The 16,212-nt window shown below is 42.2% G+C and overlaps 2 protein-coding genes across 7 annotated transcripts in view; one reads left to right on the top strand and one right to left on the bottom strand.

Annotated features, from left to right (window-relative positions):
* The window catches only part of kiaa0825 (KIAA0825 ortholog), a 109,360-nt gene extending 95,689 nt beyond the window's left edge, over positions 1-13,671 (bottom strand). For 3 of the 4 annotated variants that reach the window (XM_031848861.1, XM_031848865.1, XM_031848864.1), the window contains exons 1-6: positions 13,311-13,671; positions 9,558-9,694; positions 3,143-3,305; positions 2,692-2,871; positions 2,030-2,206; positions 1,500-1,824 (exon numbers count right to left, since the gene is read on the bottom strand). In XM_031848861.1, coding sequence (XP_031704721.1) covers positions 1,500-1,824; positions 2,030-2,206; positions 2,692-2,871; positions 3,143-3,305; positions 9,558-9,688 — 976 coding nt within the window. In that variant the 5' untranslated portion in view covers positions 9,689-9,694; positions 13,311-13,671. The remainder of the gene's footprint in view (positions 1-1,499; positions 1,825-2,029; positions 2,207-2,691; positions 2,872-3,142; positions 3,306-9,557; positions 9,695-13,310) is intronic. The other variant, XM_031848863.1, reaches the window with a different exon arrangement.
* Positions 13,672-13,812: 141 nt separating this feature from the next.
* slf1 (SMC5/6 complex localization factor 1) overlaps positions 13,813-16,212 on the top strand; it is a 29,313-nt gene continuing 26,913 nt past the window's right edge. The window contains exons 1-5 of one of the 3 annotated variants that reach the window (XM_031848954.1): positions 13,813-14,141; positions 14,532-14,643; positions 15,203-15,281; positions 15,441-15,666; positions 15,777-15,930. In XM_031848954.1, coding sequence (XP_031704814.1) covers positions 14,533-14,643; positions 15,203-15,281; positions 15,441-15,666; positions 15,777-15,930 — 570 coding nt within the window. In that variant the 5' untranslated portion in view covers positions 13,813-14,141; position 14,532. The remainder of the gene's footprint in view (positions 14,142-14,531; positions 14,644-15,202; positions 15,282-15,440; positions 15,667-15,776; positions 15,931-16,212) is intronic. The other 2 variants (XM_031848956.1, XM_031848955.1) reach the window with 2 other exon arrangements.

Genomic DNA, 16,212 nt, shown 5'->3' on the forward strand with positions numbered 1-16,212 from the left:
CACACACACACACACACACACACACACACACACACACACACACACACGTAAAACCAGCACAGGCAAAACTGCTCCATTTTACCATCATTACACAGCACGGGTCCCCCGCTCCCTTTGGAGCCGTGTTCTGCCTCCGGTGCTACATTTGACGGTTTGTTGAGCGGCACGTAGGTGTGTAGCCTCCGCCGCGTTACGTGATCAAACAGCCCAACTGACGCATGGCCAATTATCCTGGCTGCCTCCTCTCATCTCACATTTAAGGAGAGGGAAAGTAAAAACCAGAGAGGGAGATGGAAAGAGAGAGATGGAGGGAGGGAGAGAGGGAGAAAAAGACGCAAGGCTGTGTGTTTATCGAAGAATGGCAGATGTAAAAGCACTCTTCTCCTCGTTCCGCAGGGAAGTTGACATGTGCACCATATTTGAAAAAGTAAACAATGGCTCACACACTTTACTTTTTTTTATTGTGGATCTTTACCCTCAGCAAGCTGTAAATAGGCCAATATAAAACAAACAAAGAGAATATGGGGGGAATTAAGTATCAAAAGTGACACGGCGCGTGAAGGTCTACACTCTTCTCTTGTCTCAGTGTATAACATCACTGCCGGTTCCATGACGGTGACACATTCTGCGTTGACAAATATCAAAAGTACTTCACCATATTTCTTTCTCTCAAATATCCATCCTCAATTCTGAAAAGGTTGAACCTTGCTCGTTCTCCTGAAGAAACTCTTTCTTTTTTGTATCGCTGCTCAAAAGTAAGAGGAAGGTTAAGATGAATCATCTCCTCTTCTTCGCTGTAAGGTCATGAGATTGAATGAAGGTGCCGCTGCTACTTTGCCCTTGCTATATTTTAATTAACTTGATTCAGATTTCCTTTTTTATGGCATTCTTGCAGAGCTATGTTTGTAACACAATTTAAACCATTCTCCAAGATGAAACAGTATATATTGCCTGAGGCTCAAGGTAAAGGAGTGAATTAACTGTGGCTTAAACATACTGTCGACAGACCTTGGATAAAGCTTGGACCTCTCATGGGATGAGGGCTCATCACAGTCATAGACAAACCATGTGGTAAATAGTGTTGAGAGGTAGTTTCAAAAGAAGCCTTGGCCCTGGAAATGCTACTCTTCTCTTTTTGTTGGTAAAGAAGAAAGTAAGGCAGACGGGAGAGAGGGCAGTAAAAAGAAAGCAATTACAAGGGGAATAGCAGTTACTGACAATCACTTAAAGAGGCCTTGGCTGTGGCTCAGATCACTACACAATACAGTTGGAAAGTAACAGGAAAGTAAAAATGGAGAGGAGGGGAGAGAGAAAATTGTTAGCCTTTATTAGGTAACGATAAGAAGCAGGAGGAGCGGAGTGAAGGCAGAAATGGAAGGACAAAACTGCTGTAAGGTACATCCAACCACTTACCAAGGACTAGAAGAGAGAGGAAAGCATGAGCAGATCAAGTGAAATAGCTATCAGATTAAGATTAATATTCACAAAGAGCCACTTACCTACGGTTGCCCGTGACCTGGCTGAATATTTCTTGATCTTGCTACTTAGCGTGGTGTTGTCCCTCAGGGCCGTCTCACATTCTCTCTCCATCAGGGAGGCCAGTTCCCGGGCCACAGTGTTGAGGTAGGCCACATTGAGGAAACCCAGGATGGTGTGTGGTTCTGCTAGTCTTGAAAGGACATGGAGCTCCTCTGTGAGGGCTTGGGTCAGAGCCGGGACCACGTGGCGGAAGCCTTCAGCCAGTCTGTCAAAGCCGGTCTCACCACCTGGGCTTGAGCTCAGGGCAGAGAGCAGCAGAACCAGCACGGATTGACTTCTCAGACCCTGGGTCATTAAAATCAAAATAATACATCACTGTAAAACTATTGGTATATACTTTATCTTATTGGTACAACAAGTTCACAATGTGGATCTGGAAGAGACTAATACACTCCCTATCACATGTTTAAACACACATTTTATTCACATGGAAAATGATGGAATATTTCCCAGGATTTTTTATTACTGAATTTTCACAATTTTATTGTACCTGGTAAAGTGTGAGGGCCTCTGACTCGGGGTAAAGAAAGAACAGCTGTTGCAGACAGTGGACCCGTTCAGGGATGGAAATATGTCTGGGTCCAGGAGGATCTGGGCAGCGAGAAGACAGCCGGTCCAGCAGGTGGCGACGAAGCTGGAGACGCACATCATCCCAGGCCTCCTGGATCTTAAGAAAATAATAAAATGAAGGGTAAGTGTAAAAACAAACTGATAATCAACAGCAAGACAATTAGTGGGTATCTAAATAAAATTATTTTGGAGTGATCAGTGCCCTTACTCAGGTATACAAGTACAGCCTAAGCAGGTAAGTACATCTTTATAAGCCTTTGCTCAAATGCTGAATTACACATTAGAATACAGGACAGATTCACTCTAAATTAAAACAATACTCACATGCTCAATTTGACTAACTCAGACTGCTATAAGCTTCAGCTCAACTTCTGAATGCATTTTTATACAGAACAAGGGCTGTGTAGTTTATCCCCCATTACTTACATTGAAATAGCTTTAGAAAGGGATCTCTCTGTGGCCAGTATAAAGAGCAGAAACAATTAAAATGACCAATAATGCTTTAAATGTAATATGGGCGTACTGTTTCATTCTTTAAGAACTCCATGAAATATTGTATGATATAATTGTACAGTATATTACCTCTATTGAAGCGTCATCTCTGACTTGATGAACCAAGTGGATGGAGGAGGCAGTCAGAGTGGAGGGGGAGGACGAAGAAGGGGTACAGGGAAAGCAGATACCACACTGGGCAGACAAATGTAGCAGTAGTTGAAGGGTCACCTCCTCTTTCCCCGCCTCTTCAGACCTCAGGTACTGTTTCTGAGTGGAGCAGGGGGGGGGGGGTGCAGATGTTAATAGCATTAAACTGACTAAGTCAGAACATTAATGTCCTCATACAAAGGTTGGGAAGATATCCAGGGTTGTCTTCTTCCATCTGAAGGTTGTGTTAATTAATTGGGAAACTGGGGATTCTCAGCAATATCAGCTCAAATTGATGAAATCCCTATGATCGACCCAACCATTTTATTTATTATCTGTGAAATATTTTAAATACATTTTATCATCAACACCATCAGTCAGTCTCTATTACCAAAGCTCTGAAGAAGTCCATGAGCTCTTCATGTGCTGTGGTACCCGGTCGGTAACTGTTGTGTGCTTTGATGTTGAACCACTGCAGGCACTCTGAAGGGCTCGGCGGACGCTCCCGGGAGTCTCCCATTTTGGCCTGGAGCTCCTTTAGCTGCCGTTCAATGCTGCGGACAAGATAAATAAGTAAGTGTGAGAGCTAAGGAAAGAACAGTATACATTATCGTGCTCTGAGAGCAAAAGTGAGGCACTCAGCGATACCTTCCAAACATTTGCAATTTTTGCTGCTTATGTTTAATTCTGACAACAACAAAAAGGACATTTAAAAACAAATTCAGTCTCAACTTAACAATATTTCTTGTTAAAAATAGAACGCTTTCACTGGTTTGGATTAGAGCTGGTCCATCTGATGTTCTCCTACATGTCATGTTTACCAGCCAACACACAGCAAACATGTTCCTGTTAATCTAAACTCTTCCCTTACCCAGTTGTGATTGAACAAAGTGTTTGACTGTCAAGATCTACGAGGACAGTGTCTTTGTTTTGAAAGTAGAATTTCGAGAGATTAAGTACACCCCAGTCATTCAAGCATAAATGCTGCTGCACCACAAACACGCAGGAACAACACACACACACACAGCCACATTACAGTCATACAAACACACACACGCCATATCATCACGTTTGGCTCTCCCTCACTCTCATTCAGTGTCCGTGAGAAGACAGATACAGAAGCATCAACAGTAATGAACACAGACATCGATATATCAGTGTGTGAGTGTGTGCTAAGCATCTGATGTGAAGTGGTGTTACAGGCATCGGCAGGCATCTGAAACACACGCTTCTTGCCTTCTCACGTCTTACTCTTCGCCTTGACACACACACACACACACACACACACACACACACACACACACACACACACACAGCTCTTTTGATTTTAACAGGCTGCATCAGCTATTCCGTTTCCCCTTTAATATGACAGATTAGAAATGACATGTTTGGGCTCGACAAGTTTAGTCATTTCCATGCAAATCAATGCATATATATTGGGGCATGTAAGACTGTGAGTACGAGTATGTGGTGTGTGTGTGTGCGTACCAGGCCTACATATTTGCATAATTAAACATGTTGTTGTGCAGGCTGCTATTGTGTTTATATGTGACTGTGTGTTTGTTTGCCTGAATGTGTGTGTGTGTGTGTGTGTGTGTGCTTACAGTAAATTTAGGGCTGAAATTATAATCAGACAATCGCTTGACTGATCAACAAAAATCGATTAAAGAAAGAAAGACTAGTCTATGAATTACACATCTGATAATCAAATAATGATGAAAGGTTGGTTAATAAATCACTGGTCTCTGCGAACTTGCTGTGACATTTAATATGTTACATGACTAATGAAATGCTCAAATAAATAATGAGAATATTAATTAGCTGCAGAACTACATATCTTGTCCTCCACACTTGTGTGTGTGTGTGTGTGTGTGTAAGCATACATGATTCTGAGCCAAAGTGCCATTTCAGATAGCTCATCCCCTACCGCAGGTCTATAAACTGCCTCCTGCCTGCTCCTGGGCCATGAACGCATCCAGATGTCTTACAATGGCAACACATTAAATAACCGTTCAATCTGACACACTTTCGTTTCAGAGGGGAAAAATGCAAGGGGAATAAAATGTTATAGACTGTTACAAACCGCTATCCTCTAGGTTGAACACTGCCTAATGCTATCATTCTCTCTCTCTCTCTCTCTCTCTTTAACCATCTCTCTCACTTTCTCTTCTTCTTTAGGCAGGCCAGATGATGCATCTCACTTTACTCTCTTGCCACCAACTTGCTGACTAACAGACACCTTGCCTACGAGGTGGGTGTGTTTTGGAGTGAACTTTCAAACCTCTCATTAAAATAGGCCTTATCGTGTTTGTTTGTTTCACCCTGTTTGTGTATGTGTGCGTGTGTTTGTGTGTGTCACTGTTCATGTTCCTTCTTTTTCTTGTGAACATTGTATGGGAAAGAAACTGCCTCAACTTGTGACAGACTGTGAGAGTGCAGCAACTCTTAGCTATGCTTGCCCAAAGCAAACTAGCTGTAAAACACGGCTTCAGCGAGGTCAAATCATAGCCAGCATGGCTCAGGATTGCTGATGGCACTGTGTGTGAAATTAATAGACACCACTTTAAACAACAGAAAAGACTGTTTAGACGCTGGTTTGTTTGTGTGACCTCTGACTTTGCTTTTACTAAAAGGAGAATATAGCGTTGACTGTCCTAGACAATTTACACAAAACAACACTTTCCATTTTGTTTTTTTTAAATCACTCAGTGCAGGCAAAATACAAAGAGAAGAAACATACATTTAAGAAAAAAATGCAATAGTAAGAAATGTTCCAAATTAAATTTTTAGCATAGATTTCTGTCATGTCTTGCAATGAAACCCTGCTGTAGATTAAATGACAGAACAAAGCATTGTATGTGTGTTTATAGTACGTCATAAACAAGGACGTTCGTTCTGGGCTCCACCCCAGGACCTAACATAGACAGCAGGTTTCAAATGGGCTTCCATCTGTACAGCTCAGTTTTCACCTACCCTCTGAAGTTCATTAAAGCTAGGGTGGGTGATGGAATTTAGAAGCATTTTTTGTTGTATTTGTTGAAATTCAATCAATAAATCAAGTGCTCTAAAAAAAATAAAATAAAAGACAGTATATGTGGCTGTCGTAGGACTGTAATAAGCCCATCCAATCATTACCTATGACATGTCTACCTGCCTTCCTGCATGACGCACACTCTGCCATTGCACATATGGCATCATGTCACCGTAGTCTTCCAAAAGCAGCTAGCTTGACAGTTATGAGTACCAACAATAGCCATGCTCGTTGTTTACATTCATTATGATACTCTTGGTGGAGTGGCTTTGGAAGGAGGCTTGAAGAGAGGGGCTGTTTGTGTTGCAGACTTGGCAACTTGTTTGCCAGATTTAGCAACTTTTGGAACTAGTGATGTTAGCTACTTTAATTGGAAAAGAGTTGGCAACACAATGCTTTTTTCCCCCAATTGGATAATGTTTTGAATCTAGCTCTCTCTTGCTGATTTCTCCAATGTTACCTACCCAAGCTTTAAAAGCAGAAGATGTAAGTAGACTACAATGAATGAACTGGGTGGCTTTTCTCTTTTTATTCAGCTTATAACAGAATTGAGGTTTTTAATTTCAGATTAAGCTTCCTAGAACATCCACCTTTATGGGGACTGGGACTCCACAAGGCATTTAGAGCAGTCTCTGAGACTCAATATTGCCAATTGTGGACCCAAGAGATTGTTGACTTGAAAGCCATAGAAAGCCATAGGCTAAGACAGGAAGGAGGGAAGAAGGAATGGCTTCTTGGCTTCATTCTCTAGTTCCACTCCCCATCATCTCACTCTTGCCTTCACTCAACAAAACAATGTACTCTAATGGCTACGGCAACAGCACTTGCCTCTGCAGAACCATTCTCAGGCCTTCCCTCCACAGTTCGTCTCTCTCTATTTCCCCTCTTTCTTTTCTCTCTCCTCAACACTCTTACTTTCCTAATTTTCTTTTCCTTACTCTCGCTTTTCAATTACCCCTCCTTAGGGCCTTGTGCTGTAAGTTATAAAGTCAATGTGGATGGTCTGTGTCAAGAAGTCCATCCAGCTCTCTACAATGTTGCGACCTTTCGCCCGCTGGTGTAAAAGCTACCTGCAGCCTAATCAACTTGGCAGGATTAGCTCCGAACCTGATGACTTCCACTGCCAGCAGCTCAGACAGCAAGGAAAAAGACAGAAAGCGAATGCGAGAACAGGAAGGTAAAAATGGGTAGAAAACAGAAGAGTCACAGAAAATAAAACCATTCAACTATCTGAGTTAAGACGACAATGGACGAACCTGTAATGGCAAAAATGCCGGAGCACAACTCAACAAAAGACCCGGAGAATGAGAAAAGAAGCAGAAGAAACTAGGAGGAAAGGATTCTTTAGGCCTCTTGACAAACATGTCAATCATTTTATCCTAACTGACACACACACACACACACACACACACACGCACTTTCACTGCTGAAGTGAAATCTAATTGTTTTTCAGATCAGTATAGCTAGACAGTCGACACCACTCCCGCGCTCCCCCCCAACCTTCACCACCGCTGAGAGAGAAAGGGAACAACCGGAGGTCTTTTATTAGATATGATGGCACATTTCACAGCTCCCTGACTTACAGAAACCCAATCCTGCGATTAGTCAGCGCTTTGACGTTATCTTAAGTTCCTTGTCAGAATTAATTTAGTGTGGGTGGGCTGCTGTGGGGCTGTCTGTCTGTCGTGCTCCGCTCGCCTACAGGAGGTGGGGGGTTGGAGGCAACGGGGGCAGGGAGATCCCTTTCAAATAAGCCCCAGCTGTAGTCAGTGCCAAACCAGCCGCCTGAGAACTAAATATCTCCTCCATCAAAGAGCCCCATTCTGCGAGGGGAAAAGCAGTGAATGGGCTTGAATGAACAGGCTGTAAACAGATCCCGTCCTGGCCCAGCCTGTCTCCCACTTAGTGCCCTCAGCTCTCAACCTCCCAGCACAGCCAATGATACTGGAGAACCGATACAGCTGATATACTAACTTAACACACGTGTCACGCACAGCTAAACACAAAATCAGCTACATACTGCAAGGACTACAGATCAGTATTGTTGTTCATTGAGAGGGAACCTTGCACGATATTGTACTGTGGCAGGCTTTCAACTCCACCTGCTTGCACACATACGCTAAATCCTGGTTCTCAGAAGCGCACGCACACACAGAATCAAATTTAAAAGTATTGATATTGTACCTTGACCAAGATTGGCAAGCGACTAGTGAGAGCCATTTGCCTTGCCAGTGTGAAACTAGAGGCCTGTCCGCAGTCTCCACGCCTGTCCTGACACTTCATTAGAGGTCTTTTGCTGGTAGCCCATGGCTCCCCGGCCCCACTCCCCGCCCGACCCTGAACCGCGCCACTGTCGCATCTGATGAAAACTAATGGATTCCAGCATTTCAATTTAGGGGAGCCAGCTCCGTTGTCAGCCTATCTTAATCTCCTTCAATTAGGGTGCAGCTCGTATAGGCAAATCTCTGACATCTGAGAACTGGGAGCAGGCCAGTCACTCCGACCACCAAACAGGTTGAAGTCCTTCCTGGGTGTGGGCAACTCTGTCTCCTCCATCTCTCAGTTTCCCTTTCCTATCCTCCACTTCCGTAATTTGTCCCATTCACTGATAAGCCAATTAGGCAGCAGGTGAGTGAGCGGTGGATGTGTATGTGGCTCTATATATGGCTGCAGCCCACCCTGGTCAAGGCCTTGCAAGATTGTGTTTGACTGGATGTGTCCAGACAGTAAAAGGGCTGTCCTGGAGTAGTCTGGGAGGAAGTTAGCTGCAGCCTGACAGACACTGACCAGTGGTCCCCCGTGGCGAGAGGAGGATTGCCTTATTTTTAGGCTCATTCTCCATTATCTGGATGCTTTGTTCTCATAATGGTTATCCCACTCCCATCTGCAGGAACACAAAATAACCCTTTAATGCTTAGAAAGCAGAAAAATGGCCTGGCCTTCTGTAATAAGCCTTGAATTACCTACCCAAGGGTTTTCGTTTCAGGATGTGGAATCTTCAATTATTATGTTCCCATTTAGAAGGGGGAAGGAAAGAAAGAGAGAGAGAAGGGGCGGGGGGGGGGGGGTGAGGAAGGGATGAGACCCAGACACTAATGGTGCCAGAGTGAGGCTTTGTTCACTTGCTACATTTAGCCTGTCCTTCATCATCTGCCCTCAGCATCCCAACGCCACAAACAATAACAGACCTGAAATATAGGTCTTCCACTGACTAAGAAGCACATTTTTAAAAAGACTCAAATGTGACTTAAACCAACTACAGTTACTAGTTAGCAACTAAGACATAAACTACTTTTAAAATGATTTATGGTTTGTTAGACATCTGTGTGTCGGGTCAGGATCTCAGATCTATATTTCTGGCATATTTCTAAAGGGTTGTGTTGACGAGGTTTCTCTTTATCATTTTACTCCCACTAAGGAAAGCAGACATAGCTGAAATTAGGGATTTATTTCAGTTGAAAGAAATCTCTTTATTTTAAATGAAAAGTTTTAATGTTGATGTGTTTTTGAAAACATGCAGGCATTTTCAGACGTAAGTAAAGAAATTCAACATTCACTCTTGGAATGAGTCTGAAATATGTATTTAAAAAAACTATGATGAAGGCACATAAAGTGTGATTGGTAAATTGGACATTCAGAAGATCGACATGATTGAACTTTGTAGAGTGATTAGGAGGAAGATAGAGTGGCAGAGAGAGAAAGAGAAAAGTAAAACAGAATATGGATGCAGCCTTTCAGCTTTTAATCATGATTTCATATTTCTACTCTGACTGACCTGTTGGCATTGAGGTTGAGTTTCTCCTCTGTGTCTTTTAGGAGTTGTTCAAAGTCCAGCTCACTGGAAAGCCCTGGAACCAGCAGCTCCACAAAGGCATGGTCTTCAGGAAAATCCCCTGGCCACTCCATACTGCTCTGCAGGGAAAAGAGAGAGACGACTCACCCTACTGTATAACTTAACAAACACTCCGCATGACATGCACCAGTTCATGAAGCAAAATAAGGAGAAAGACGGCTACGGTGTCAGGATTAAATCAACAATTTAGGCTGACACCAAATAACAGAGATCTGGAGTGTATTATCACAGCTGTCTGTCAAGAAACTGAACATGCAGGGTAATTCTGTACACACACACACACACACACGCGCGCAGACACAGTCATGTGGACTAGAATAATTTGAAATTTCCTCAAACAGGAGTCTTATTAGGAGGCACAAATCAATTGGACCTGAAACACCTGAAACAAAAGGAAGCTTATCATCAACAAAAACAGTTTCTTCCAGTTCCCCTCCTCTTTCCTCAAACAATCATTTGCAGTCGGAGGACCCCTGATCAAAATGCATTGCCTCAGCCTCGAACCATTTCCACCTACTGACATTACAGTGAGTTAACAAAGAATGAAAAAAAATAGACTTAATAAATAAACAATGAGGTGAGATGCTCTTCAGTTGAGGCTTTAAATAAACAACTCATCTCCTTACGTCTCTGCCACAACTGAGGGCCGCCTGCCCCCCCCCCCCCCCTACCCTACCCTACCCTACCCTACCCTACCCTACCCTGTGGTGCTTAACGCTCATGCTAACAGCCAATCCCATGCCGGTGCCGTGTTGCTGGGTCTCATATCAACATTGTCATCAACGCGAGTCAAGTGGAAGGTAATGGAGAGTGTCTGTGTCAATTTGGCTTTCTCCCACTCTGCCTCTCGCCCCTTCCTCGTCATCTGCTCTGATTTTAATAATCCCTGTCAAACTCCAAACAGCTCCCCACACTCCGCTCCGCTTCTTCGCTGCTGCATACAGTCGATGCCACTCTCCCTGACAGGGCAGACAGGAAGCTCAACATTCATTTAGCCTGCACAAAGGGAGGCCTGTCCAGCTGGACAAATATTATTTTCCTCCGCTGACAGCCTCACCAGTTAAGCTTGTCCTTTATTATTTCTCCCTCTCTTCTTCTCTCTTACTGTTTCCCCTCATCATCATGCTCCCTCTGCGCCACTGTCTGAGCAGGGGTCCATACGCAGCCATCGCTAAAAGGGAATACAATTTTAAATCCATGGATTAGGAACTCAACATTGTAATTATTTGGGCTGAGCCAGACAGTGTATGCGTGTGTGCTTTTTTTGCTGTCTACAACATACTCCTCTTAAAATGCATGAAAGACAGACAGACAGGTGGACAGAAGGTCCGAATGTGTACGCTGTACTGTATGTCTGCTGGGTGTCTACCTCCTAGTCTACCAACATATCATCTGTTACCTTGAGCATGAGTGTGTGCATGTAAGTGAGTGTGTGTCAGGATTCTCCAAGCAGCACACAGGGCCTCATTAGTACTACACTTTAAATCTTCCGGTCTCCACTGTCTTGTCATTAGCTCTTTACAAAGCAGATGTTGGAGGAGCCCCTGTGTGTTTCACAGTGTTGCAACAGGGACAACTGGGCCAGGCGCTGAGACGCTGCCTTTCTGAGACATCCACTCCACAGCTATTAGAACAGGGGAAGAAACAGCCGCTTACACACACACACACACACACACACACACACACACACACACCACTGCCTTATCTCTCTTGCCGCTACCTGTCTACCCCAGCTAGGCTAACACACAGGCCCATTTACAGTAATGAGTTTGTCCTGAAATATTTAGCAGCACGTCCCCCAGGCCGTCGCTTTAAAGCCACTTAGAGCATGTCAAGTTAAAGTCAACATTATGTTAAAGAGGGGCACCTAACAGTCTGCTGTAAAGGAAACATAATAAATTAAATAGGTGCATATTCTAAGATCACAATACTGCTGAGAACTACTCACTTCTCATGCATGCCCAGGGGGGAGCACGGCTTCAACTGTTACTGTGCAACCATGTGGTCCTGCTACACTGTACTGCCTTTGAATGATTTGCTTTTTTACAATAAGTCCTGTCTTCTTAGTGATGGGCTTTAATCTCATCATATTTAATATTGTGATAGTTCTGCTCAATTTAGGAGGCACAAATCTGGTTAAAATATATTGGACACTTTTTTTTTCCCTTACTATAGGGAAATATGTGTACATAATATCTTCTTAAAATATGTGGTGTAATAAGACTGTTCGGAAATTGTGGTGCAACAGCTTGGCATCATCATAACAAATGCCTCTGTGATTAGCCTACACTGAGGGAATGAATAATACATGACTTAATCCTGATATGACTTGTCATTGCTGTTTTGTGGAACAATCATCATCATTTAACAGTATTAAAGTACCCTGAACAATGAGTCCATTACATTAACATTAATATTGAAATACAAGACAATATTGTCACACTTGGAGCAGCTCATATTGTGCAGCTTATAGCATCCCAACTGCCAGGCTTTCAGTAAAGTTAAATACTCCTGTCCTAAAAATGCATTTATTGTAAGAGAATTGACGTAAACATTAAGGTTTTATTGGTTTTATAACTGCACGGGTGACAAATAATCTGCCAAGTAGAAAGTAAATCTATCAATACATCACAAACCACAAAGCTAACAATTATTTGTATCGTCATTATGCTTTATAAGTGATCAATCTTTTAGTTCGTAAAAAATGTCAGATTATAGTGATAAATACACAATTCACCAAATCGTCTAATTTCTTGTCTTGTACTTAATAATACTTCATTAATGACTTTTTATGATTAATCAATGAATAATTCATTGATTATCGCAATGGTTGTTGATTAAGTTTGTAAACTGGCTGATAAATGATCATTTCAAATCATTTCATTTACAGGGCTTAGAATGCATTATATTGTCATTACATTTTATTTTAGTATCATAACAGTATTAACAATATAAGTGGTTAGGTGACAGCAACACATCCCTGAGAGTCGAGCTCTTGAGTTACTTGCTGTTCATGGTGGTGTTTGATCATGTGACCTCACTTAGTGAGACGCATCCAGGCCTTCTGGATCCTAGTTTTGATTAACCGATTCATCATTTCATCCACAGAGCATCAAAAACAATACAAAAAAAATGCCTGTTACAATTTCTGCAACCACCAGTTAAAATGTAAATGTTCATGTTTTGTTCAAACAATAGTACAAGCGAAATGTATTAAGTTGACAAACTTATAAATCAGAGAAAAGTGTCAGATCATCACAAATGAAGAGGAAATGTTTGGTGTTTTTGTTTCACTTGTGCCTTTAATGTTTCATCAGTTCATGATTATCAAAAATTGAATTTGACTATTAACTTGATACCATTGCTCACTTGATAATATTCTATGCTCATAGTTTTATCCAATACATTCTAGTGTTAAAATGAAACATCTGTTGGTAGATTTAAGCAACATATCAGTGAGAGAGAGATACTTGTTGCTGTTGACTTTCAATTGCTTGTTTGTGGTATTTGGCCATGTGACACATACAGATCTTTGTCTCTGCATAACTAATAATAGTCACGGTACCTGCTGGTTTTAGCAGATTATCTGTATCTTTTTTTTTTATTAAATATGCTGGATTCACATGGCACCTGTGAAACATAAACATCTGCATTGATTCAACATGTGTTCCTTACCTTTAACACGCTCCTTTATATTCGCTCTCGTTTAAAAGTCCATTACATGTAACGTTAGGGCGGAAAAAAGACTAGCTTCATTTAGTCACTTATTGTTGACATTTGTCTAAGCGACACGCACAATGTAGCTGTAACAAAACGGTAAACCGAACAGCAACGTAGGTTAACGGAGATATAATTAAATGACTGTGATGGGAAGCTTATCTTTCACTGTCACGGGACGTACCATTGTAGCAAACAGCCGTGCGGCTTCATTAACAGCCTCTCTCACAGAATCAAGTTATTGTTATCGATCGATCAAACATGCCTGTTATTCAACCGCTACAGTGCTGTACGCATGATATCCAGTTATTGTGGCTATTTCCGGGGACAGAGAGCGTCCGTGACAACAACCTGGAAGTACCTCGATGAAAACTTCCGCTAGATGGACTAGTCCAACTGACAAACCGAATGGGGGAATTTCCGGTATAGTGACGGGAATTTACGTGTATTTTACTAACTGTTGACATTATTTACCTAAGACATAATAGCCATTTACTTTTACCTCATTTATTCTAAGATACAGTCGTTTTAACGTTATATGAAGAGTGTCCCCTCTCCTAAATAGTTATATGCCGTGAATCTGTCAACACATGACGGTCGGGCGGTGAATTTGCCTCATGATCTAGTATATCCCACTTTTATTAACACTACTGAGCAAAGTCGGTCATATTTTTGGAAGAAGCAGCCAATCGCTGATACAAAACACTGCTCGCGACATTGGATGTCGGGTGTCACAGTTTTGACGCGCCTGTGAACATACTGTGAGTGACCATCAGTGGAATGAGGAAGGTATACCATCAACCAGCTGTGTTTAGACTTTAAATTGTATCCTGGTGATTTTTGGTAATTGAGTCAACAATGACACTGTGACGGTACAAGTCTATCAAAAGCTATTCAGATAGGACACCGTTTTAATTGACCCATATTGTTATGTTCGTGTGCAAGTAACTTCCCGATCTAGTAACCAGTATTTGGCAAGTGAAATGCCCAATATTTCACCATACGTCATTAAGTTCAGGCAATATAATTTGTCCCCTTCCTGTCTTAACTTGCAGAAAATCCAAGTCATCTAGTCAAAACAAGAGTTGCAGCATTGTGTTCTCCAGTGAATGTAGTGTAATTAATGTGCATGCTGCAGATTTTCGCCTCATTTTGTCTCACCTTCATTCTCGTCGTCAGGATGGCGAGCTGCACGCACGTTTTCCAGATCTCTGGGATCAAGACCCAAGATAAGAAGAGAGTTTTGGTCCAGATAATCCAGCAGCTGGGTGGAAAATACATTGGCGGCTCAGTGAGTTTTGCACAACCGAGGCTATAAAATAGTTTGGCAAAAGGCCTTCAACTTATGAAAACATTCCTATTTTCCTGATGAAAGTGAATCGAACTGAACTGAATCCAAGGAATGTTCTGTCGATCCGTTGAACGAACGACTTGTCTAACCACAGTCGGGCATTAGGCCTTTCTAATTCGAATCCTCCTATGTGTTCGGATGGTAGCAGTTCATTATAATACAGTACTAACTGTAAATCAGACAGTGGTGCTGAACTGCATTCATTTACAGGGACAGTACTGTATGCATCATCCGTTAACTATATATGTGTATGTATGTCATGTATAAATATCCCCTTCTCTGTAGTAGTTTAAGTCCTCACAGTTAGTCTCACAGGATTAGGAGACAGTTTGATATTATTATTAATCAATTTATGTCATGATGATCACACTGCGTTGTTTTAAAGCCCCACCTACAGGAATATCTTTGATCTATTACATATAAAAAACTAGGTCTGGTCGTCTGCCATTTGTTGTTGTCTGTTACATGTCATTAGACTGATTCGGTGATCATCTTCTAGGTCTATCAGCAGGACTCCACCCATCTCATAATCCCTCAGGTTTTGTCCAGCGAGAAGTTTTTGGCAGCCTGTGCTGCAGGTCAGTCACTCTGATTATTATTAATGCTGAAAAATAATGAATATCTAATCACCCTGACTATATCAAGACTGCTTGTCTAACGGAACTACTTCCAATGCTCTCCTTTTTTTGAAGTCTCAAGATTGACACAACACCACTGTTCTCTCGTTCCCCTCCCAGGAAAGTGGGTTGTGACTCCAGAGTATGTGCTGGACAGTTTTAAGAATGGTTCCTGGCTCACAGAGGGACCCTATGAAATTGCCATTACCACAGGTGTCGCGTCTTCCGTCTACCCTGTCAGGCAGTGGAGGGAGAAGGTGGCCAGTGGGAGGGTGACCGGGGCCTTCCAGGGCTGGAGGGTTCTCCTGATGGTCCAAGAGCCCACCCGCAGGGCCATGTTCAAACGGTAAGCTGTTACGAAAACATACTTCAATGCATATCACAACAATCCATCTGTGTATGAATAAAATGTTGCAGAGTCTGATGCTAGATGAGTCCTACTTTAATATTTCCCAGGCTCCTGAAAGCAGGCCGGGCCAAAGTATACCACAGCCCTCCTCCCACTCATGCCTCCGTCACTCATGTCATGGCTAAACCCATCACAGAGGACTCAAAGTCCCACAATGCTCCTTGCTACCCTGTAAGCCACATTGTCCAGCACCTCTTTGGGGTAAGTCACACTAATTTATGTAAAATATATGGTCTTCATTTATTATCTAGCTTCATCATGTTGTACTAATTTCATTTTACCATTCAATCTTTTATATTAAATGTGTTCCTCAGTGTTATTTGCAGTCAGTTCTCAAGTCTTAAAGGCTTTTATTTGACTCTGGATTGGTTGCTCAAACCTATTATTTTAACGATTTTAAATTTAAGCTTTATTTAAATGTAGGAATATTGACTTGAGAATGTTGTTCAGACGTCTAAAACTGTCCGCCGTTTTCTTCCTTTG

The sequence above is a fragment of the Anarrhichthys ocellatus genome, unplaced genomic scaffold (assembly GCF_004355925.1).
Source record: "Anarrhichthys ocellatus isolate YVR2014 unplaced genomic scaffold, GSC_Weel_1.0 scaffold9, whole genome shotgun sequence".
In the NCBI taxonomy this organism is placed as follows: domain Eukaryota; kingdom Metazoa; phylum Chordata; class Actinopteri; order Perciformes; family Anarhichadidae; genus Anarrhichthys; species Anarrhichthys ocellatus.